Source organism: Carcharodon carcharias, chromosome 9 (genome assembly GCF_017639515.1).
Source record: "Carcharodon carcharias isolate sCarCar2 chromosome 9, sCarCar2.pri, whole genome shotgun sequence".
Lineage (NCBI taxonomy): Eukaryota > Metazoa > Chordata > Chondrichthyes > Lamniformes > Lamnidae > Carcharodon > Carcharodon carcharias.
This window is the reverse complement of record NC_054475.1, coordinates 20,929,074-20,955,283: the sequence shown is the minus strand read 5'-3', so window position 1 is coordinate 20,955,283 and position 26,210 is coordinate 20,929,074. Positions and strand designations below refer to the sequence as shown.

Sequence of the window (26,210 nt, the reverse complement as noted above, 5' to 3'; positions counted from 1 at the left end):
ATTTCACCCTTTTCTAAAGTGCAAACTAAAACTGATTTTGTCAATGAAATCAGGCATCAAATGAGACAATATGGTTATGTTCCTAAAATGAGCCATGCCTGGAACTTGGTGAACATGCAGCATTAGCTTTCAGTCTGGCAACAGTTGTTCATCTAGATCAAATAACATGCTTCACATCTTGTGCTGCTCATTTGAACAGAGGCTCCGGCAATTGTATTCTATAAAGCTCAGCATTGTCACACAAATTCAAACCAAATAAAACCAATTTTGGAAAACTCTAACCAACCCCACCCTCCTCGGATTCAATTTTTATTTTAAACTCACGTTATTGTGGAGCCAGTAGCAGCAGGAGTGTTTCTCAGTCACCTCTCAATTGCCAGTTTCCTAATAGCCCTGAGGAAGCTCTGAAGATGAGTCATATGGACTTGACTGTTTCTCTCTCCATAGATGCTGCCAGCCCTGCTGAGTTTTTCCCACATTTTGTTTTTCTTCCTAATAGCTTTAGTTGGTGCTAAAGCCAACCTAATCTTAGTGTTTATCCCAACAATCCCTTCCACTCCCACCATGAACAGGATAGGTGATCTGGCTGCCAATAACAGCCTGCCAATAACAAGCAAATAAATCCAGCAGACCAAGTTTCTGCCAATCATATTAGGATAATCAGTTATTTGATTCAATAACAATTGAAATGGGGTATGGTGGGTAACCTAAAGTTTCCGTTAAACTTTAAAAATTTTCCAACCCATGTCACTGTAAGGATTTTGTGTTGATGGCAAAGGTTGAATCAAACCTACAAAGGCACCAATTCACAAGGCCCATTCATTCGCATATGACACAAACGATTAGCATTTTGGAAACCCAGTCTGGGTTTCTACATTTGCAAAGAAAAATCTGTTTAGACTTTGCCCCTCCCTCCCCACATCACTCTGTGTAGTTCGTATCCAAGTCCTGTTGCTGCACGTCATAGCAACTGCATATAACTGCATTGTGTGGGTGGGATTGTTGTGGCGTGTTGGTTACATCTCAGTAGATTTGATGAAGTCTTCGGAGTCTTTAGCAGGTTAACTGCAAGTCTTTAACCAGTAGCACTATTTACAAATATACAGTAAAGAGTCCAAGCTAGGAGCTGTCTCCATGCTTAGGTCTGCACGTGGCTCTATCTAGCAACACACTGACCCCTAGGTGCAGGTCATGTGATCTCTTACATCACTATGTGGGCAGTACTATACTCAGTCCCACATTGTCCTAATGTACGCCAGGCCCTTATACTACAGGAATTATAACAAAATCATAAATTCTTGCCTATAATATTCAGTTGGTTTTGACCACTTTGGTAACAGTAACACCAACCGATGAGAGGGACTGGGAGCAGCACAGGGGTAAGGGCATTGGGGGAAGAGGAGTCCTATTAAGAGGGGAAAAGTGGAGAGTCCCAACATGAAGGTAGGGGAGGAGAATAGTAGCAGGAACTGAAGCAAAACTGTAGGAGAATAACCACATGAACTTAAAGCCAGGAATCACTGTCGGTATCAGAGATGGGGGAGAAGAATGCTGGCATGAACTGTAGAAGGGCTGAATGTGTCCTGCCATTGACTGAGGAGGGGGAAAGGAAGGGGGCAGAGTGGTAACAAAAATTGGAAGGATTGCATTAGGATCTAGAAGAGGATAAAGTGTCTATGTTAACTTAATATGGAGGGGTTGGAAAGCTTCCATGTAGAAAAGGGTAGTGAATCTGTGGAATTCTTTACCACAGAGGGCTGTAGAGGCTGGGTCATTAAGTATATTCAAGGCTGAGACAGACATTTTTTTAATCAATAAGGGAATCAAGGCCAAGGGGAAAAAGCCAGGAAAGTGGAATTGAGGATTATCAGATCAGCCATGATCTCACTGAATGGCGGAGAAGACTCGATAGGCCGAACGCCTTATGGTCTAAAAGCAGAATAGAATAGGAGGAGATGGTGGGCTGGATTTGCAGAGTTAGAATTGAACCCAGTGTGTCTGAACTGTGTGAGCGGTGGGGGATGGGGGTGGGGAAGAGTGAATCTGAAAGTAACTTTTAGGGAAGTGATGGTCTGGTTGGTCTTTTAAAAATATAAAAGGCCACTTGTTATTCCTGATTTTCTTAGATTTATTTATGAAGTCTAAAACTATTTAAAATGAACCAGAATGCAACACTATTAATGCAAAAATTCAGAATTTCCAATAACCCTGACTAGAATGATGACTAGTTTCCTGACCTGACTAATTTGAATTTGTCTAAAAAAAATCAATCACCAAATGTCAAAGAGTGTAGTTTTTTAAAAATTAACTTACCTTCCACTTTAGATTTAAAAAAAAACCCAATATATTTGGAAAGAGTTTTTTTTTGAAGGGTGACAAAAGGTTTCATGGTGCAAGGCCAGAGTTGCAGAGTGACAACTAAAGGAACAAAACGGTATGTCCAGAGGAGGTGCAAATGGCAGGGCCCTGAAGAGCTGTTGTCCTAAAGCAATCTTCCATCATTTAATCTCTCCTGCCCTCCACCTCCTCAGAGATCTTCCCTGTGGCTCTTCTTCATATCTATCCCCCTTTCATTTATTTTTCTTCATTGTCACAACTGTGATGAAGATCACAGACCTGAAACATGTACTTTATTCCTCTCTCCGCCAGGCCTGCTGTGTTTTTCCAGCACTTTATTTTTTTATTTCATATTTCCAGGGCCCACTAATTTGCTTTTGCAGAATAAAATACTTGGATATGCACCTGAGGTGCTGTGACCTAAGAAGCCATGGACAAAAAGCTGGCAGGCAGGATTAGGCTGGATATTCTTTAGGCTGGCATGGGCATGATGGGCCAAAGAGTTTCCTTCAATGCTGCAAATCTTTCAATGTCTCACATCCAATTACTCATGCCATGCTCCTAGGCTGTTTAGATTTGTTATAAAAACATTCCAGTAGGTTAATGTTTATTTTGAGGGTAATAAAGATTATTTCCAATAAAAAGATGGGATGTTCGTTTTCAATGACTTGGCACAGAAAGAGGCAACAACTAAGCAATGGATTGCAAAGGTTAAGAACAGCAGTGTAAGACAATGCAGATCTAAATTGTGAAATATAAGCTGTATATAAAAGGTAGCTGCCACTGTCAAAACCAAAGATACACTTATTCAAATGCAATCACAACACTCATTCCCATTATAAGCCACAGGCTATAATCTCACCCTACAGGTTAGGCAAGTTATAACCTGGCTAAATTTTAGTTTTGTGGTATGCAGTGTTCTCTGAATCAGATTATGACCTCATTCCCAAGTATCCATTATTCTCTCCCTTTGACCCCTCACTCACACAATACATCTAGACAAAGGTTCTTATCAATGAGTGCTCAGATTTGTAAATTTTTGATATGGTACAGTCTCCTTGCATTGTAGATTCCAGCATTAATAACTTAAGCACCCCACTGATACACCACAGACTTTTAAAGTCCATATAGTTAATTTTCATGTGGCAATTTAAACAACTACAACTCAGGCAATTTAAATGCAGATCGAAAATGGCAGAATGCTTAAATTTAGCCACCATTTTGAAAACATTCTTTTGTGAAAACTGAGACAGTGACAAAGCTTATAATTTAAAGTTAGCTCAGCAAATACCAATGTTTCAATCTTTTTGACAATCTTATTATACTCTCTGATCATTTGTGTTTCAAAATTTGGAGTGGCACTGTGCATACACAACCCTACACATGAAAACATCATAACAGGCTTTGCCTGGAGCTCTGTGCTGCATCAAGGCACCTAGGAGTGGGTTTCACTGAGCTATCAAAAATAGTTTAACTCCTTCACATTAATACTTTTATCTCATTTTAATGACTTTTACTGATGTAAAAATCACATTATAAACACATGTTAATTTTATGCCATTACTGCTCAATCAACAGCAGTTTTGTGCTACAAAATAGGCTCAGTAGGAACTGGGGTGATATTACTCCATACCCATTTCTACTAAGGCATCTGGATGTGTGAAAAGAAATGTGCTTTCATCTCATCAATATGGTTAGTTTTATACTGAAAATCAACTGAAAGCAAATAGCAGCTATCAGGGATTAATGGACTCACGGGCCAGAATTTTTCATTCATCTGGCAGGCTTGGCGAAGGTGGGCAGGAACCCGACCGCCGCCTGTGATCAGCTCTGCACCATGATTTTACATGAGCGGGCCAATTAAAGCCCGTCCAGTGTAAGACATGGCAGCGGCAACAGCAAGAAGGGGCGGGAGCTCAACGCCCGCCGGGTCCAATGGCAACCCGGCTGCCGATTCAAAAGCGGCCCAGGCAGCCCCTGGAAGGTTCTTACCTCCCCCGTCTTGGGCCTCACAGGTCTTACGGTGCGGGTGGCAAATGTGGAAGAGTAAGTATCTGGGCAAGGGGCTGAGCCCTGGCTGCTTGGAATGAGTGTCTTGTGGCTCCAGGGTCACAAATCGGCTGAGCCCTGCAAGGTATTCCTCAGGTGGAGTTGGCCAGGCTGCAATGGCAATGCAGGTACAGGGTGGGCAAATCAATGTTTCTCTATCCTTTCAGGAGAAAGCATCCAATAGCAATGCTGAGAGGTTGTGGACTGGCAGGGACCATCCCACCTACTCACCTTGACCTGATATGAAGCGGCGACCATGGAGCTGGAGAGGCACCATGTGCTGCAGTGAGGTTGGGGTGCTAGAGGGAGGTAACAGTGCAATGCACTGAGGTCAGAATGTCTGTTATTGCAACCATTCCACTGTAGCCTCTATATTGATGTGAGCCTTGAACCTGTAATCCCCATTGATAATGGAAAGACAAGGGCACCTTGATGCATATCTCTGTCTCATCCGGGTGCCAGGCATGCACAGTAACAGTGTAATGACATGTCCTTGTGCTTCCTTTCAGGCTTATCGGGGTGGGAAGCCTGAAGGCCCACCACTAACCCCAGAGGACAGCACCCAACACAATGAACCTGCATCCACCCTCTCTGCCAAGCAGGCACCAGTGCAGATACCAGCACCTCGGTAGACATTAGATCAGCGGCTAGTATCTCGGAGCACATTGGTGAGGGTACTTCACACTTGCTTGAGGTGCAGGCGGAGGTACAATGCAGCCAGGGCACCGGCAGTTGGAGTGCTGGGGACCAGGACAATGCTCAGTCGGTGGCTGATGATGAGTCTCTGGAGTAGTCCCTGAGGCAGCAGGTGCTGGACATCCAGCAGGGTGTGCAGGAGGATCTGGCAGGGATACATGAGGGAATGCATGGCATGTTCTCCATTGTGGAGGAGTCCCTGTGGAGCGTGAGCAATGCAATGACCTTCATGGCTGAGCACAATGCCTCCTCCATGTAGAGAGTGGCGAATCTCATGAAGGGGCTCCTCCAGGAGCTGAATCAGGAGTTCCTGGGGATGCGCTTGGACCTACAAGTCCTCATACCTGTTGTCACCATCAGTGTGGGAAATGGATTGGACGCCCAGATCCCAGCTAGGTGCCCATCCATCAATGGTGAGCAGGGAGGTCCAAGAGCGACCTCATGTTGGCACACGAGTTGCCTGTTCTCTCTGTGGGCTCCTCTCAGGGTGCTCCAGATGAGGGCAGCCGCTCCTCCGCCCCTCTGCCAGTGACCGTGGCATCCGATGAGCTGCAGAGACTGGGGAGAAGCCAGCCGTGGCACAGGCTGCTCCTTCGCAGGCAGGGCCAGCACAGGCTCCACGAGCCAGAGGATGCCCGCCAAAGTCAACAAGGCCAAAAGTAAAGCAGTGAGCAGGTCATCTCCAATGCCAGTGCCAGCGAGGGAGAAGCACCTAGATGTAGCATCCGCAAGCACAAACTTAAAGCGCCTTAATCACAACATGGCCTGAGCACGGATGCTATTTGTTTTCCCCACTTTTAATTTAATTCTTAATTGGTGTAATGGAGAACGCCTCTGAATTTCATTTGTTAACTTTATGGCAGCCACCATATCATTAAATGTGTTTTTGTACAACAAGCCTCTGGGTGCTTCACTTGTTCTGCAGGCGCAGGGAACCCATGATGTTATGAGTGACTCGTTTCTCATTAAACTTTATTAAAATGGCACATAGTGCATGATATTGACCAAGCAAATGTTCCTGTCAGGGATCAGGTATGGAACCTGCAGCCCTGACATGTGGTGGTGATTGTTCTTATTTGATAGGCCAGCTGAAGGAGCATTGGATCAAAGCGTTCTGGGTGTCCCTGTCTCCCTGGAGGTTGCCCAGGTCAGCTTCTACATCCTCAGCGTTATCCTGACTGTATTATTCCTTGGACTCACTACTAGACTCATCGTCTGTTGCCCGAGCAGCTGCGTCAAGATCTTCTTCCTTCACTGCGTCTCATGCCAGATTGTGGAGAGCGCAACATGCAACCACCATCACTGACACGCGATTTGGGAGGGTATTGGAGTGCGCCCCCTCGACGGTCCAGGCATTGGAAGCGCATCTTGAGAAGACTTATGGCTTTCCCAATCACCACTCTTGTGGACCCATGGCTCCTGTTGTACCTTTGCTCGGCCTCTGTTCTTGGGTGGCGGACAGGCCACATTCTGAGGGGTTAGCCCATGTCACCAAGTCCAGCCATCCATCCAGTCGGGCTGGAAAACTGAAGAGCCTCGGCACCTGGGAGTATCTCAGTATGCAAGCGTCATGGGAGTGCCAGGGTACCTTGCACAGACTTGCAGAATCTGCATCCTGTGGTCACACACTATCTGAACGTTCATGGAGTGGAAGCCCTTCCTGTTGACGAAGGCACTGGGCTCACCTGCTGGTGCCTTGATGGCTACATGTGTGCAGTCGATTGCACCCTGGACACAAGGGAACCCAGCAATCGCTGCAAAGCCTCTGGCTGGCTCTGCGTGACTGGCCTTGTCTGTACGATAGTGAATAAAAGTCAATGCATGCCTGAACAGAGTGTCTGTCACCAGTTTGACACAACCTGTGGACAGCTGATTGGGAGACTCCACAAAGATCACCCACTGACCCCTGGAAAGAGTCAGAGGCATAGAGGTTGAGGGCCACTGTGACCTTCAGTGCCATTGGGTGTCCACCCAAGCAGTTGGAGCTGATCCCAGGGCCTATCCTCTGACAGATGGAAGTCACTGTCCCCCTTGAAAGGCAGAGCCTCCTTCGGCATTGCACCTCAGAGATATGAGGTAGCTACATCACCACCTGTAAACCCTGACAGCAGGATAACGGTGTCTTCTGCGGCCCCTTCTGCCTTGGACTACCTGCTGGCCCCTTGTGCCTGCACCTCTCCTCCCACAGGTCGCGCCACTAGAGGCTGAACAGGGACACCTGGCCTTCTCCCCCTTCTGGCCCTCTTTTCCTCCTCAGAGGAGGTGCTTCCTACAGAGACTCCAATCCCCATTCCCAGGGTAAGGTAAGGCTGTCTGATACCTGGAAGGCCCCGGGTGGTATGAGTCCTCTGGGGGTCTGGAGAACAACACTGAGTATGGGACTGAAGCCTCTTATTTCTGCCAAAGCAGCTCTGAAGCGAAATGAATATGCATTGTTCACACAAGCAAACAGCAGCAAGTTATAAGCTAAAGTAGAAACTGGTTGTATTAACATACACACTCACCCCTCTTATCCCACCCGTGGATGAGGTTTTTGAAAATATGGCCTGCCCGTTTAGCCCATGTGATGGCCTGAAAATCACACAGGCCATGTAAACTCCGAGAAATTGGTGCCTCAAGGGCCTTAGCTGGCCAGTTAATTAATGGCAGTGCGCCTCTTGTGTTCATTGTGCGCCCGCCTAGTGAAATATCACGAGGGTGCACATTGACATCAGCGTACTGGGCTGACATCAATGCGCTTCATTTCTCGGTCGGACGTGTCAGGTGAGCACCTGCACGCAGACCTAAAAATTCTGTGCATGATTAGGCAGACAACTTTCTATGATCCAGTAACATAAGCACAGCAAAAATCCTGACAGTGATAAAGAGACCAGTCATTTTATGATAACTTTTCAACAAGAACTTAATTTGTAATTAATCAATTTTTGATACATCTTAACAGTAATATGTCAACTTAGGGGCTTATCTAGGAATATTCTTTAAACCAAAATATGCCTATTTTCATGGCAGGAATCATTTGCTCAACTTTTGCAAGCACATTAGCAACCTTCTTTCTTATGGTTGATGTAGATTCTGCAGGGAGCTGCTTCTCCAATCAGAGGCTGTTTCTCTCCTGTGGTTGATGCTGACAGCAGCAAATGGTGTGTGATGAGGGCTGCTGAGCCGAGGGAAGCAAAGGTACGTCGGGGCTGGAACCCAGGGAGCTGGGAACATTTACCCCCCCAGTGGCATTCCACAGGGATCATTCCCTCCCGGATACCCTGGTCCACTCCAACATCACCCCCGACTCCTCAACCCCCTCCCACTGCACCTTCTCATGCAACCGCAGAAGGTGCAACACCTGCCCCTTTACTTCCCCTCTCCTCACTGTCCAAGGGCCCAAACACTCCTTTCAAGTGAAGCAGCATTTCACTTGCACTTCCCTCAATTTAGTCTACTGCATTCGTTGCTCCCAATGCGGTTTCCTCTACATTGGAGACACCAAACTCAAACTGGGTGACCGCTTTGCAAAGCACCTTCGGTCTGTCCGCAAGCATTACCCAGACCTCCCTGTCGCTTGCTATTTCAACAGTCCACCCTGCTCTCATACCCACATGCCCGTTCTTAGCCTGCTGCATTGTTCCAGTGAAGCTCAACGCAAACTGGAGGAACAGCACCTCATCTTCCGACTAGGCACTTTACAGCCTTCCGGACTGAATATTGAGTTCAACAATTTTAGATCATGAACTCTCTCCAACATCCCCACCAGCTTTCCGATTCCCCCCCTTTTTTTCCCCAATAATTTATGCAGATTTTTCTTTTCCCACCTATTTCCATTATTTTTAAATGTATTTCCATCCATTGTTTTATCTCTACCTTTTAGCCTTTTTCCATTCCTTCACCCCACCCCACCCCCACTAGGGCTATCTGTACTTTGCTTGTCCTGCTTTCTACCCTTAATTAGCACATTCCTCAGATAATATCACCTCCTTCAACACCTCTTTGTCCTTTTGTCTGTGACATCTTTTGGTTATCTCCACCTATCACTGGCCCTCTATCCAGCTCTACTTACCCCCCACCCCTTAAACCAGCTTATATTTCACCTCTCTTCTATTTTTACTTAGTTCTGTTGAAGGGTCATTCGGACTCGAAATGTTAACTGTGTTCCTCTCTGCAGATGCTGCCAGATCTGCTGAGTTTTTCCAGGTATTTTTGTTTCTCTGTTTGGGAACATTGGACCTTGTTGGGGGTGGGGGTGGGGGATGGGGGTGGTAAAGTTTTGGCAGCCAGGGAGGGCAAAGTCACATTGGGCTTGTGGAGGAGACAGTGTTGTGGTATGAATGTGGGAGTGAGAGAGTGTGTGTATGAGTGAGAGTGTGAGACTGGGTGTGTGGGTGGGGAAGGTGTGCAAGTCTGCCTTGCGGCCAGTTTCAGATTTCTCACTCACCTCACTCTCACCACCATACACCAACACATACACACGCCCTCACTCACTGTGAGACAGGGAGTGAGCCGGACACACACGCTCTGACCCTCTCACATTCTGGTCATTTTTATTAATTACTCTTTTAAAATTAATAATTTATTGCTATGCCATTGCTGTACTTTTGCTCAGCAATTGTTTCTTTCCTTAAAATCTCAACTTATTTTTGAAATTCAGTTTATTGTTGTGCCAAACCTTATCTTTCGGAAATTTTCTCATCAGCCCCTTCCGTAAGAAATTTAAACCCCACTCCCCCACCGAGTGAAAAGGTTGGAAAAGCCTGGTTTAGGAGTCTAGTCATTAAATGCCCCAGACAAATCTTCTGTTATTCAAATGGACATAAATAGTTGTATAACACTGCCAAGACTACTGACTTGTAGTTTTCATTAAAAATTAATATCCACAAAATACCAGCAAAAATTTTGGATTATTCCAGAATCTCATACAAAAACAGAATTTAACTTACTTAGTCACAATAATCACAGGGGCTAACCTTGCCAACGTCCTTCCAGTCTCTCTCACTATTCCAGCTCTAAACTTGTGGACTCTGCCAGTGGATTAGCTGTCAACACACTTTTCCACGTCTCCCTCCAGAATGTGAACAAGGCCTTTGCCATCCATAAGCATATTGTGGATGATCATATTGATATCATGGTCTTGAAAAAAGACATGACTCAGGAGGTGATGACACCTTTCCCCTTAAGGAAGCTTCCCCATCTGGCTATATTTTCCACTGCTTGCTCTGCTTAAAACACCATGGGGGTGGAGCAACCTTTATCTAAGAATCACACCTTGATCTGTCCCCAAACTTCCATGGCAACTTCTCCTTTGAGCATCTCTCCTTGTTCCACTCCTCACAACTCTCATTTATGATTCTTGTTCACACAAATCTCCAGCTCTCTTCTGACCTCTCTCCCGAGTTCACTGCTGTCTTTTACTTTATAAAACATCCCCCGCAATAAATTGTCTTATTCATTTCCAAAGCCACTCCTTTGACCTTGCCATCTCACCTAATCTCACTATTTCTATCATAAATATCACGATAAGACAATCTGATCATTTTCTTGCCCTCTACCCATATTCCCTTTCTTCCTCCTGACTCTACTTCTTTGTCCAACCCTAGAAAATCTCTCCCTCAAGTTACTTATCATTGCGTTTCCCAACTATCCAGCCATTGGTCCACAATTCATCATGACATTTCTCCAATTACACACCTTCTCCACCACTGTTGATGCCCATGTTCCTATGAAAATCATCTCTCACCTCCGCTCCTTCAAGTCCACAGGATGCAGATTTGAAATTTGCAGACAACTAGTTTAACCTCCATTGCCAGATCTGACTCAGCCAGAAAATATTATTGGGCCCTACTATCCATCACTTTCACAACTGAAAGATCATCTAGCAATGCAAAGATAATCCCTGGCTTCTCTTCTCCACCATAAAGTTTTCTTAAACCACCCTCCCCTCCAACAAGTCCACCCAGTGTTTTCTTAAACCACCCTCTGTTCCAACAAGTCCAACGTGCTCTTGAACTTTTTTCTTAATGTAACAAAGATCGAGACCATCCATTAAGCTGTCACTGTCACTTCCTGGTTCACCAGGCCAAACTTCTCCTAATGTTCCCATTCTTCTTGTCCTGAACTCACGTTTACCTCTAGATTCTACCCCATCTCCTGCCTTGCCCTCCCTCACAGCTTCTCTTGTTCATAAAGACCCACCTCCTGCTCTCCTAATCCTATTGTACCAAAACTGTTGACCATCCATCTTCCCCTCCTAAGCCCCATATTAGCTGTGACTGTTAACAGTCACCCCTCCTCTGGTACATTCTCTTCCCCCACTTAAAATCTACCATCACCCTTCTCCTCAAAAGTACAAACACTTGATACCTGTCCTTACAAACTACCAAGACCCTTGAAAGTGTTATTGCCTCCCAAATCAATGCACACCTTTCCTGCGATCCCAGGTTGGAATTCCACCAATTAGGTTTCCAGACCTGCCACCATACTGAAATGTCCCTTATTAAAGTCAAAAATGACAAATTGTCTGCAGCTTTCAACATAGTTGACCACACAATCCTTTTCCAACACCTAACCTCCATCATCCAGCTGGGTGGAACTGTTCAGTTCTCTCATCTATTGAATCACAGCCAGACAATCATTGGCTTCTCTTCCCACTCCTACACCTTTACTTCTGGAGTGCCCCGAGGATCCTAATTGAGATCTTGAAAATGATGAAAGGTTTCAAAGAGCAGATACAGAATGTTTCCTCTTGTGGAGAAGAGCACTGTTTGTGTAATCCTATGTAATCGTTACATAGTCCTATTACATCCTATGTAATAGATTACATATCCTATGGAGTCTATCCTTGGTCCTCCTCAATTTTTCATCTACATGCTGCCACTTGGCAATACCATTCAAAGAACACAACAGATTTCACATGTACACCGACACTCCGGTCTATCTCATCACACCACTCTGGACCCTTCTAGTGTCTCTAATCATCACACTTAGTCTAACATCCAATTTTAGATGAGAAGCTCCAACTTCGGAAGACTGAAACCATCATCTTTCATCCCCAACACAAACCTCATTCCTTGGCCAATGTTTTCATCTCTGGCAATTGTCTAAAGCTTGGCCAAACTTTTGCAGCCTTGATGTTGTTTTTGATCTAGAGATGAGCTTCTGACCACATCTGTTCCATCATGGAGACCGCCTGGTGCTACCTGTATAATATCTCTCAACTCTGGCCCTGGCTCAATTCATTTGCTGTTAAACTCTCATTCATGCCTTTGTTAGCTCTAGTCTGGACTATTTCACTGCTTTCCTGGCCAGCCTCCCATTTTCCACCATTCATAAACCTGCGCTCATCCAAAACTCTATCTTAACTTGTTCTTTTATTCAAGTCTTATTCATCTATCATCCGAGCTTGCTGGCCTACAATGGCTCCTGGTCTGTTAATGCCTTGGTTTCAAAGCTCTCATCCTGGTTTTCAAATACCTCCATGCTCTCACCCCTCCCTATCTCTGCAACCTTCTGCAGTCCTGCAAGATCTTGGTGTTCCTCCAATTCTGGCCTCTTGCATGTCACCACTGGCAGCTGTGCTTTCAACCATCTTGACCCAAAGCTCTAGGATTGCCTCCCAAAACCTCTCTGCCACCACTTCTTTCTTATCCTTTAAAGATATTCCTTAAAATCTACCACTGATCAAGCTTTTTGTACTGATAATCTCCTCCTATGGCTCAGTGTCAAAAAATGTTTTTATTGCAGTCGCTCTTACTAAGTGCCTTAGGATGGTTTGCTACATTCAAGGTACTCTATAAATGCTAGTTAAATTTATAAATCAATTCCCCCAATACTAAACAGATCATCATGGAAAATGATCCCTAAAATACTAGGGTGGCACCTCCAGTGTCATTGCCAACATTTATCCCTCAAATCACCATCACAAAAAAACATACAATCTGGTCATTATTACATTGCTGCGTGCTAGAATTTGCTGTATGCAAATTAGCTGACATTTTCTACATTACAGTAGTGACTACACTTCAAAAGTACTTCATTGTCTGCAAAAGCATCAAATCAGCCAGTGGTCTTCAAAAGCACTACATAAATTCAAGTCTTTTTTATTTCTCTACTAGTAAGTATTATTGAATCATTGCAATGAAAGCTGAATTTGACTTATTCACATGTTTGAACTCATTGGTTTGGATTATTGGTTGATTGAAAATGTTGGCCCTAATATTTACTAAGGTGTGCTTTCAGGACAGCAGGGTGGCCCGGTGGGGAGTGGGGTGGGAGGTTTGTGGTAAGGAATTATGAACGGCAAACCTGGAAGTATGGGCTTCCTAAACAACTTCCCATTTTTAAAACTTCAGGACACAATTTTGATGTCTTTACCTCCAGGTTGTCTGCCAATCAAGTGGAGTAGAAGGATGCACTGGAGGAGCAGATAGGTGCTGGTGGTGAAAATGGGGTACATTGTAGTCTGTTGTGTGGGACAATATGGTAGTCAGGGCAGAGGAGAGGCAGCACAGATCAGATCATGATTTCGGGGGTTGGCGTGGGGGAGTGCCTTGGACTTAGGCTTGCAAATGTAGCTTGCTGGGCCTGGAGGAAACATTTCTGCTCATCCTGGCCCACAAGCATTGTTGTAAAGACATTTACTTTGTAGATCTAGTCGCTGTTGCCTCAACTGAAGTAACAGAAGGGTACGGGGGAAAACACAAAACCCACATGCAAAACAGAAAAGTGGCAAGAAAAAAACCTGCAAAGCAATATATTAATCTAAAAATTGAGCTGTATTTTTTAATGCTGAGAACCTGATTTAGTTTTGTGCAACTAGCAACTCTCCCAAGTCAGATGTCATGTTCAGCATAATTCTTTGCTGCACCAGTTTTACATTCCTATTTCCCTATTTGCTGTAATCACGTGCTAAGTAATACCACCATTTTAATGTCTAGTCTGGGTAGTTTTGTGCAGTCATCATTCCAGTTACAACACAGTTAAAACTTAGCATATCTACAAGTCAGAAAGATTTCTTTGTACCTCAATCTTAACTAAAATTTAACTAAATGTTCCAAGCCACTAAAGGCTAATAAAAGGCAATTGCCTTTGCACCAGTTATCCATATTTTGCCATTGTCTTGCAGCACGCATTTAATATAAATATAGTTCAATGTAATGGCCTAACAATGCAGTAGAATTTGTGCTAAACGCAAATGAAAAATTTTTCATTAATTATCCCTTGCCACTAAAGGATAAATACATGCAAATACACATTTAAAATTGTTACATTTTTCAGTCTGACCTGGAAAATGTTAGCATTAATTCTTAAATATAAATAATATTATCTGATCAGCTGCAAGAGTCATTTTCATTTTTTTTCTTGTGGCTGAATCTCTCAGAAAACAGAAATTCATGGCTATTCTTCCTCTTTCCATTTTTTTCCAAACGCATTGAAAATGGTACTTAATTAAAACTTTTTTTTTTAGAATTTAGGGTGCCTTTTAAATGATGATTTCAAGGTGTATGATTAAAAACAATTGATGAGATTGGAACTAAAGCACAGAAAAGGCTTACATCAGAATTAAAAGTAGCTACCAAAAGTTGTCAACTCCAAGACTGTCAACCATTTATTATATTGATAGAATCTTGTATTAAATCTATAAATTATTTTTAAAAATTAAACATTAATCACAGTTAATCAGTGTTCTGCATTGTGCAGATACATTGACGAAACAAAAGCAAAGTACTGCAGATACTGGAAATTGGAAATTAAAAAACAAAGTCCTGGAAATACACCAAGGCCAGAATATTACATCCTGCGGGTGGGTGTGCACTTGACCCAAACAGGCGTAAAATCGCACGAGATGACATCGGCAGGCATCCCAACGTCGTCATGCACTTGCGCGATATTTCACTCGGCAGGTGCATGAAGTCGGAAGAGTGCCTATTGACAATTAAGGTCATTAATGGCCCAATTGTAAGCGATTTTTCGTGGCCCGCCCAGCCTTATGGTAGGCGGACGGGCCAACTGGCCAGGCGGGCTTTACATTTTTGATGAAACCTCATCCAAGGGTGGGTTGAAATCTCCGTTAGGATTTAAAATAAAAAGAAATATCTGGGGACTTTTAAAAAAAACAGATATGCTTACTGGTGCTTGATTGTGCTACATGGATATTTTTTGCAACATTTTTGTGTTCTCTTTTATTATTTGGAGGTCTGCAGCTCCCCGGGGCATCCGTCTGCCTTCAGGGAGCTCAGTGGAAGTGCTCACCAGCACCCAAAGTGATGTAGGCGCCTGCCCTCTTCCCGCCCCCACCAACAGTGTTGAGCCTTTCTCCAGGCACGTTTCATGCTGGCGTGCCATTAATTGATCAGCCAGCATGAAATCACATTCGGAGGCCAATTGAGATCAGGGACAGTTTCCCATGTGCTCCCAGGCCCGCTGAGCGCAAAATTCAGGCATTGTCTAGTTAGCACATATCAGGAGATATATTAGTGTCCTTCTTAAATAACTCCAACTCAGTCAGATCATGCTTCATATCCTATCCTACATAAAGTCATGTTCATCCATCATACAAATCTTCAGTGACTTACATTGACTTCCAGCCCCACAATACCTTAAATTTAAAACTCTTATATTGATGTTCAAATCTCTCAGTGGCCTTGTCTTGTTATCTTTTTCCTCTACATAGTGCCTTGGGATATTTTTCTACATTAAAAAGGTACTATATGAATACTTCTCATTTTTGAATCCATTAAATCTAGTTATCAAGCTAGTAAACAGACAAAAATACATTTAGTGTCTCATCACAACAATTGCAGTACAGGTTGAAGGGCCAAAACATCTGTTGTGCTCATAACCAGTGACATGTTGTCAAAGCAATTAATTGATTTAAATTTCCAACAATAAAATATTTTATAAATAGTAATCAGTTTAGAATAATACTGTTGTTGCTGCTGTACGAAACCTCAATCAATTGTCTTACATACCTATACAAAAAATGTAGTGCAACCCTCCTGGTAGCTGGTAAAGTTTAGGTTGGGATTTTTAAAAAATCCCATTTAACCAAACTTCAAAATAAACTGACACTACATTGCAGTTATATTCTATGTGGCGTGAAGCTGAAGTAGACTCTTCCAGGAGTCAGATTGATACACAAAGGTAAAAGGTTAAACTGCACCTTTTACTGCGATTGAAAATGGCAGTATAATTGCAACTGACTAATTATTGCATTACTGGCAATCAATGAATTCTGTTACTTTTGTGACCGCAGTTGCCTAATTAGTAGGCAGAGAGTTATGAACAACACAGTGCTATGGGGAAAGCCCAGGAGAGTGGGATTAATTGAGTAGTACTTTCAAAGAGCCAGCACAGGTACGATCGGCTGAATTTCCTCCTTCAGTGCTGTAAGATTCTATGATTCTAATGTCTGCAATAAAATACCGCAAAATGTCACAAAAACAGTTTAAAGAGGAAGCCAAATTAGCAAAGATGTACTGTGGAAGTGCTAGCTATACTCATTTCAGTCATTTCCTATTCACCATGAGTTGACAAAATAAAAATGGAGAAATCTACTCAATAGTGCAAAAACATTTATAAAATAGAAGTTCTTCTCCTCCACTGTTATCAATAGCTTTCTTCACCAAAAAATAGTTTTAATCTTTAGAAGGATAGCAAAATGACTTTTATTCCTAAACTGAATTACTGTACAGTACTGCTGTTGATGCAGGGACTACATATAGCACATCTATATTTTTGGAAACTACAGAGTTGCTTAGGGCAGTCAGCAACTGTTCTCCAAGTTTATAAGGCTCTCAAATTCCAGAGAACAGCTCTCTCAAGTCCAGACTCTGAAATCTCATTGAAACTGAGAACACGCTTATACTTTCAAATAGGCTTGGTTTGTATTCTCTTGAGTTTAGAAGATCAAGGAGTGATCTAATTTGAGGTGTTTAAAATGATCAATAGATTTGATAAACTAGATACAAACTGTTTCCTCTGGTGAGGGAATCCAGAACAAAGGGGAACAATCTTAAAATCAAAGCTAGCTTCTTCATGCAGAGTGGTGAGAATGTGGAACTCACTGCCACAGGGAACGGTTGAAGCAAATAGCACAGATGCATTGAAGGGAAACTAGACAAACATATGAAGGAGAAGGGAATAGATGGTTACAATGGTAAATTTAGATGAGAAAAGATGGAACGAGGCTCGAGTGGAGCATAAACACCAGCATGGACTGGTTAGGCCGAATGGCCTGCTTCTGTGCTGTATATTCCAAGTAATGCTATGCAAATCATGCTATGTTGCAAAGAAATACGGAATTAGCAAAATGAACAATACATTACAATCTGCTACGTAAATGACTGAATATACAGTACTTCCTTGTATTTCATTGCACTGACTTTTTAAACTTGTTCTCTATCAAACTGCCCCATGCTATACAGGTTAACAGCAAAACATGGGTCAGAAAGTTTCTATTGCAAATTTTCATTGATGTAGAAAGAAAGTATAGCTGCAAAAGCTTTTCAGATTCTCATGAGTAAATAAAAAAAATCTTGTACATAGGCTACAATAATGGACATGCTAATAATTATTGTAATGAATATTTCTTACAATAATAGTGTGATGTGTGTATAGCAATATGTGTGTATATCAATTTTGGATTGCTGATGTAAGCACTCATACAAGATGACTGCACAATACCATGTAGTACAATATTACAGCAAATACCCAAGCACTAGGTTAAAGGAAAACATAATTCAATGACTAAACAAAACGGTGTAACATGGCACTGTCCAGTGATACAATAGGTTTCTGCTACTGTTTCTCATAAAGTACCTCCCACTTTCAGTAGGGCTATTATTGGGTTCGGGTGGTGAACAGGTGTCTAATAACATGCATTTCCTAATGTTGGTTTATGAGCAGCATGGACAGAGCTGGGAGTATGTTGCTTTCCATCTGCTTGAAAATGGTAAAAAGATATGGGAGAACCTCAAAAGGATGCTCAAATTTTCAAATGACTTTACAAAATTAAAATTAACAAAAACAGAACTATATTAAAACTTTTATTGATAATTCTCACTTCAATTCTAAGGAAAGACATAATGGTTTTGTAAACAAAAAATTCTCACAATAGCAATTCTTTCTACAACAAAAATACAGATCTAAGTGTAACACCAAGTCCATAACAATTAGGTTTGTCCAGATGAGCAACAAAAGCATTAGCAACAAACAATTGGCTGATTGATAACATTTATAATTTTCGGTATTTCTGAAAACTGAGCTCAACAGTGGTACTTCATAAGCAGAGGTATCAATAATGTGGATCAACTTTGAGGTGAAAGGCTGTCAATGAATAACTAATATATATAAAGCAACCAATACTTATACAACATTACACCTACATCTCAGTAAACTAATTGCAGATTAGTTACGAGGAGATCAAATGAAATATGCCCCAACCTGAGTCTGTTGTTTTCACACCAACCTTTTTTATTTTATTACTACAGTGCACTTAGTCAACATCACCAAGGAAATGACTGACCACTTAGTGTTTGGTGATTTGACACAAGACTCAAAATTCTTTTTCCTGAATTGTATTAATTATGGTGAAAGAATCTTAAGATACATGAAAACGTTAACTTGTCTGTTCTCTCCACAAATGGACTTAATCTGCTGCATGTTTCAGCCATTTTGCTTTTATTTCAGATTTCCATCATCTAGGAGCATTTTGCTTTTTACTTCTTGTGTAAAGGCAACCCGATGTCAGGATTAAGCCATACATGATTCACTTACTTTGGAAATGTTTTGAATCTTCATATTTGATTTACACTGCAAGTTTAATGTTCTTGCAAAGCCAGTTCCTTTTCAACCAAGATAAATTTGGAGTGTGAATGTACCATTAGTGCTGAAAAATTGAACATTTTACTATCAATGTCAGCTTCAAGCACTCCCAAGTAAGGTGCATCATAATATTCAGAAGTTTTAGTCAATGCCAAATTATGTTCCAACAATTTCTATTATCTCTAAACTCGAGGGCAATTCCAAATGCATTAATGTGTTATTTTTCAATTACTCATAACAGTTATTGTGAGGTGTTTCTGGGGGAGATTGCCAAACAATCTCATGAGGTTTCATGAGGGTATTAAAATTTGTATTAGATGTCTAAATAAAAGAAATTGACATGTCCCAGCTCAAGTGACAGTGGCACATGAGGGGACATGTCAATATTTTTTTTCTAATCTTTATTCAATGTTTCAAATCTGAGCCGATCTCCCTGAGGCAGCAATTTGCCTCAAGGAGATCCGCGCGCTCTTTTGCGCACATGCATGAGAGCGTGCACTCCTGGCTCAGAGAATCCCACCCCGCCCATACAGGGAGCGCATAGCGCTTCCTGGCAGACGTCACGCTGGGCGGGCCTTAATTAGCCTGCCCATGTAAAATGGTGGTACGCCCCAAACTGGGGGCGCCGATCAGGAACTCATCCACTCGTGCCCACTCCTGCACATCCCCCCCAATGGGGGGGGAAAATGTTGCCCCATGTGTGAACAGTAACATTCTCTGGACATATTCCAAGCTACAGTTATAAAAGTGAAGTGTCATTCCACTCCAATTAACCTTACTTCCATTTTGCTTCCTGGTGATTAAGCATAATCTCAGACTATATCAGGATAAGAGGAGATTAGGACCCATAATATATCTTAATGGCTGGGATTTTTCATTGGTTGGGCAGGCTCAGCGGTTGCAGAGCCAGCTGCCACCCGTGGTTGGCTCTGCACCGCAATTTCATGCGGGTGGGCAAATTAAGGCCCGCCCAGAGTGGAACGCAGGTGATAGTGCTGAGCGCTACCTGTTGGGGCGGGGAGGGGGGGAGGGCAGAGGGAGAGTCTAATGCGCGAAAGAGCACTTCCATGTCCCTGAGCTGCTCAAGGGAAATTGAAGCAATTGTTAAGAAAACTGAAAACATTAAAAATTTAATGAAATGTCTCATGTGACTGTCACATGAGATGGGACATGTTTTATTTTTCAAAGAAACTTTTTATTTAAGTTGTAAAAGTTTTAGGAAACCTCATCCTGTTTGTGGATGAGGTTTCCTAAAAAAATGTAAAGGTCACTTAGCCTTTTCGCCTGCCCATTGACCATTAGGTTGGACGGGCAGTGTAAATGTGAAATTAATTAGTTCGTTAATGGCCTTAATAGGCCATTCAATTCTTGGCGGGTGCGCAGCCGCCTCCAGCACGCGCCCACCGAACGAAATATCGCAAGACAGCGCAATGGTATCGGGATGCACACCCAATGTCATTGTGCGTTATTTTACGTTCTGGTGTGTCAGGCTCAACCCGCATGCCAAATGTAAAATTCTGTCCAATGTACATGGTTTTTATTTGAAATAGTTAAATCATTCAATGGTCTGTAATCAATGGATACCAGCATTCTGTGCAATTATCATAAATGCTTAAAATACATAGCAGATTTTTTTGCTCCAAGAGGTGAAATTGTTATCTGTTAAAATTAACTTGTTCTTTAAAAACAGTGAGATAGACAGAAGTGCTACATTTATCCCAAAAAATGACTGTTACTAGAAATCAGGGAGACTAGACAGGACTAATTACCTCAAATCACGCTAGTTATGTCAAACAATGAAAATATGAATCTTGAACAAACTAACTTCCTATCCTACTTAACTGCACATTGTTGTAAAATTGGCGTTTTAATAACTGTTATACGAGCGTCAGTCATTGAATGGGTTGTTGGGGTACATCAACCAGTACCAACATATGATTCAAATTATCTGGAAATCAGGAATATTCTCCTGCGATAATACAGTCACAAATATTGTGTGAAATATTGTTAGATCATTAAATACGCATCTTATAGCTCATTGCAAAATTGCACGTGCAGCCTACCACATGAACGAATGGATTTAGCGCCCAATACTTTGTACCCTGTATTTGCAGGAAAATAATCTTCATTCAAGCTCAAAGACAAAGCTATTCTGTACTCAATTAAAATTGGACTGATTTGCTTCAGAGGCCAAGTGCTAACGTTTTCTTTGATTTTACACCAGCATGTTTGGTATGACTACCCTCTCTGCACTATTCACTTTATTTCCTTTAATAAAAATGAATTCTGTGAAACTCATGATTGAGATATTTACTTTGGTTGTTTTAAACACTGATATCACAATTCATGAATGATTTACATGAATGTTACAGTGGACAATGAAATCAGTTTATTTAATATTAATTTTTACATTCTTTAGGATTTATAGTTTGTCACTAACAAATTCAAAAGATTACTGCCAGCCAATCATACAATGGCAGCCTGTATTGTTTACAAAAATTAGAAGAGGCTGACACCAAGGTGAAATGAAATGAATGCAGCAATAAAGCCATCGAATAACCTGTGCACATTAATTATTCCAATTGAATACAAGCTTGAATTATTACTGGTGTTTGAAGAACAGCTTTATTATAGACTAATATTCATATAACTTTTATAAGTAAAGGTATTCATTAATATTCTATCCTCATTAACTTCTTGAAAACATTAACAACTCTTATTATAATTTCTAACTATGCATTTTCTCATTTTTTAAAATGTCAATTTTCATATGAGCTGCAATTTTCAAAGATATCATGGACTTTTACTTTGCACCCTTTTCCCAGATTATGAATATTTTGCACTGTGTAAAGAGAACTCCACATGCAATAAAAATGTTAATTATCCTTGCCTATGTTTGTGACTAAAATGAAACCTTGTCATGACCTTTATGGCTGCTGTTCTTTTTCCATTAATTAGATAAGAGTAAAATGTTCTACCTTTCAAAAAACATTTGGAATGTAGAAATAGAATGCTGCTCTGATGGAACAGAATATTGTGGCATTTCAGACATAAAAGCCTCTCTGCACCAAATGATCGAAGTTATAACACTCAAACATCAACTATTAAATGCATGATACTTTTGAGAGTCGAATTTGCTCATCTTATGCTAATCATAAGCATTATTTGCAAGCAAAATGTGTCTCATTTGGCTCAACCACCAAACAAGATTTGTACAAAGGCAAGATCTTTTATCATATTATCAGTCCATGGCTGAGAAATGTGTGCATGTTCCATAGCATCTTATTTATTTTGATTTCTTTCATTCTATTTGGGCCATTGTACACTGAAGAGACGTGGCCATTTGTGTGTGGGTATAAGAAAGGCCAGCTCCATTCTTAAACTTCTATTGAAGGAAGAAACCTTCAAACAAAGAGAAAATTCTTTTCTCACAAACATGATGCACACTGTAAAGAAGGGTGTGGTCAGAGTTTTCAGGCAGGCACAGTTCCTGTCAAGAACATTCTGATTCAAAAACAGCACCTTAGCTTTAGCATGGTGGATGCGTTGTACTGTTTGAACCATATCTGTTTCAATACAGAAAATGCAATTTTCTTATTGCTGAATACTTTGTTATGATGACCCACTTCAGTCATCTGTTTGTATAAACCTGGGAAAGTGTCTGCCAAAATACCTCAATATAGCAAGACCACAGACATAACAGCTTGTACTATTTAACTTGATTAACAAACTTTTGATCCAGATACCAGAGACTAGAGTAACTATTGGGGATGTATTTTAAAATCATTTCTAAATCTGAATTAAGCATGATTTAGATATTTTTGACGGCATCTTTTAGGCAAAAGCAATTGCAGGATGTTGTGTCAAGCACCCATTGAAGCCCAACTACAAAATCAATATCACAAATCTGAAGTCCACTCTATGTTCACTGTTCTAACAAAGACGACAAAGCATCAAAGTCTGATCAGAACCAGCTAAATTTTAAAAGCAGGAAGAACAGTCAAAATCTAAATCTGAAAAAATCCAAATGTTTGTGCCACCAACTCTTAAATCATGAATAAGATTCCTCAGTCCATTAAACCCATTCCTTGGACAGATAGTGAACATACAACTTGGACTCAATAAATTTAATCTGTCATGGAAAGCACATGGTTTCACAGGCCACATTGAAGATGTCTTCATGGTATAACAAAAAGAGTCTACCAAAATTGAAATATCTACGAAGGATAAGGCTACTAAACTTTCCAAATATGTAGTAATGCTCGAATCATATTTTACATAGACTATTTACATAAATACCACCTACTAACCTCACTATTAAAGCATGAAGAGTTTTTTTTCCATTCGTTCATGGGATGTGGGCACCACTGGCCAGGCCAGCAGTTATGATCCATCCCTAGTTGCCCTAGTTCAGAGGGCATTTTGAGTCAACCACATTGCTGTGGGTCTGGAGTCATATGTAGGCCAGACCAGGTAAGGACAGCAGATTTCCTTCCCTAGTGAACCAGACGTGTTTTTACAACAATTGACAATAGTTTCATGGTCATCATTAGACCTTCAATTCCAGATTTTTATTGATTTCAAATTCCACCATCTGGTGGGATTTGAACCTGAATTCCCAGGGCATTACCCTGGGTCTCTGGATTATTATTCCAGCGACAATACTACTATGCCATTGCTTCCCCCTAAAGAGTATGAGCTATTTGTGTCTCTGTTTGTGGGAGTTCAAATATCATTTATTTTACAAAAGATATAAGAATTTTTCAAAAATTCTTATACTCAAAAGCCTCAAATATTTGTATTCTGGTTTGACTTTTCAGCATCATTTATATGTTAACCTTATTCACTGGATATTCACATCCACTAATGACCAGTCACAAGGTAGGGTTTCTTCTCACAAAAAAAATGTTGTTAAACTCATTAGAGATTCAGTAAGGGGATTGGGTTGGGGGGGGGGGGGGGGGGGGGGGGGGGGGGGGGGGGGGGGGGGGGGGGGGCGGCGAGCAGAAAGCAAAACAAACCTCAGATTTTTAAAAGGCAAAAATTTACAATATATGTTACCTATAAAGGTAAGTGTTTTTCTAGACGTTAATAGTATATGTAGTACAAGGTCCAAGTTTACATCAAACTGGGCACAGGGGGCCGCAATCCATAATGTGTTGTTCATCTTACATTATTACTGTGTAATCCCTTATTAACTAGTGACAGTCCTACTGTTACTTTTACGTTCTCTTTAGGTTGAAGATGTATAACAAATTTAATTTACTGATAGTCTGGAGAAAGAACTATGGAAAATTAAGCAAACCTCTCTCACAGTTGAAGGTAATTTCCTCAAGTTTTAGCACCTTGCAGTGGATTTTTAAAAAATCTAACTTTAAGATGGTTACATCAATGGATTAGTAAAGCTAAGATGCTGCATATAACATTTTCCTGATATTCTGCGTTGCTTATTTAGAAAAAAGGGTAAAATTAGATTTGACAGTCAATATTGAAATTCGTTTACTCCTAAATGTGCAAAAAGTGGCCTGTTAAAAGCCAAATAATTCATGTGAAAAACAAATACAAGTTCAATGTGCAGGTATGGGAGGCAGTGGAAGCAATCAGTATTTTAATCAAATTGCTAAGTCTTCAAATAGTTTTTGTAAGTTTTAATTATTAATGAATCTCAATTTTTTTTAAAAAAACATTCAATCATGGCTCAGATGGTAGCATTCTCACCCGAATCAGAAAGTTGCAGGCTCAAGTGCCACTCAAAGACTTGAGCGCAAAAGTCTAGGATGACACTCCGGTACAATATAGAGACCATGTTGCACAGTTGGAGATGCCAACTTTCGGATAAAACATTAAATAAAGACTTGGTTTACTTTTTCAGGTTGACATAAAAAATCCTATTGCATTATTTTGAAGAGCAGAGGAGTTATCCCTTGATATCCTGGTCAATATTTATCACACAAGATCACAAAGAATATTTAGTTGGTCATTATCAGACTGCTGTTTGTGGAAGTTTGCTCAGTGTAAATTGGCTGCTGCGTTTCCTACATTATAAGTCACTGCACTTCAAAAAGTATTCCATTGGCTTTAATGCATGTGGGACATCCTGAGGCAGTGAAAGGGATTAAATAAATGCAAGTTTTTTTTAAATAACTGCATCTACTGCAATGCAAACTATTTCTTAGTATATTCATTTGACACATTAATTCCACCTGAAAAAGGTATGTTAATTTACATTCATACCTATGCTTGTTATTAGAAATTTAATTGTCACTACTGGCCACTCTTGTAGATTCTTATGTTATAAATAGGTTGATTTTCTGGCTGAATGAAGAGAGCATCACTTCGAATTTCAAAAATCTGGCATTTTCACCATGCAATTTTGTAAAAGCAGACCAATTTCTGTGCCCTTTCTGAAGCCAGTTACTGCCAAGCAGCGGTGGTTCCTACCTTTCAATATTATCAATTTTACTTAATAGTTTAATTGCCTCAAAAGATTTTCTCAGTTATAACAACCAAAGAGTGGACTTCATAGTCAATACAGCACTAAATTCCATCGTTTATCAAAAAAGTTACCTTTTCTAAAAGCTTGTTCTGAGGTTTCCTGAAGAATGAAGTCTTAGCAGTAAAGAAACAGTCCTCTAAGTCTTCATCTAGGCTGCAATATCCACTGCTCATACTGGTATTCCACGTATCCAATGACTTAATTCGGTGGTCAAAAATCATTAGAATATCCTAGAGGAGTTAGTGCACTATTTAATAAACCTGAGAGCTTAAAACACAGGACCACTGTACTGTGATTTCCCAATGCAGACAGGAGTTGCCTTGCATAAGGCAGGAAAAGGGCATCATACAACACATACACGCAGAGTCTTCACTATTCCTGGATTAGCAGCAGCTGTTTGCTTTTACTTCGGTTGTTGTTAATGTTTAACAACTTAATCCTCTATGCTTTTACGTCTTCACCTCTGTCACCAAATTACTGTATTTACACATGAGCTGTGTATCTATCTTTCACTGCCATATAGAAAGTCACTGCTGGCAGCCGGTCTAACATGGTGCAGTTGACAGCCTAGCCGTCGAGCTGTTGGCTGCTGTGCTGCACACCATCTGTGGCTAATCAGCTATCTGCATGCATACACGAGCTAAGTGAGGTCAGCTCCTTCCTGCCTTCTACTTCGATGTGTTTCAACAAAGCAAAGCCACTTCCTGCTGCAAGATTTAAAATACTAAGTTCACACATACATGTTGATTTATTACAGCCATTTTGTGCTCTGAAATTCTCAAAGAATGCATATGGCATTGCATTTGTAAGCAGCCATAACATT

General features: G+C 41.2%; 1 protein-coding gene across 2 annotated transcripts in view; it reads right to left on the bottom strand.

Annotated features, from left to right (window-relative positions):
- rassf5 (Ras association domain family member 5) overlaps window positions 1–25,977 on the bottom strand; it is an 82,726-nt gene extending 56,749 nt beyond the window's left edge. For both annotated transcript variants that reach the window (XM_041196266.1, XM_041196267.1), the window contains exon 1: window positions 25,459–25,977. In XM_041196266.1, the coding sequence (XP_041052200.1) occupies window positions 25,459–25,608 (150 nt within the window). In that variant the 5' untranslated portion in view covers window positions 25,609–25,977. The remainder of the gene's footprint in view (window positions 1–25,458) is intronic.
- Window positions 25,978–26,210: the final 233 nt, after the last annotated feature.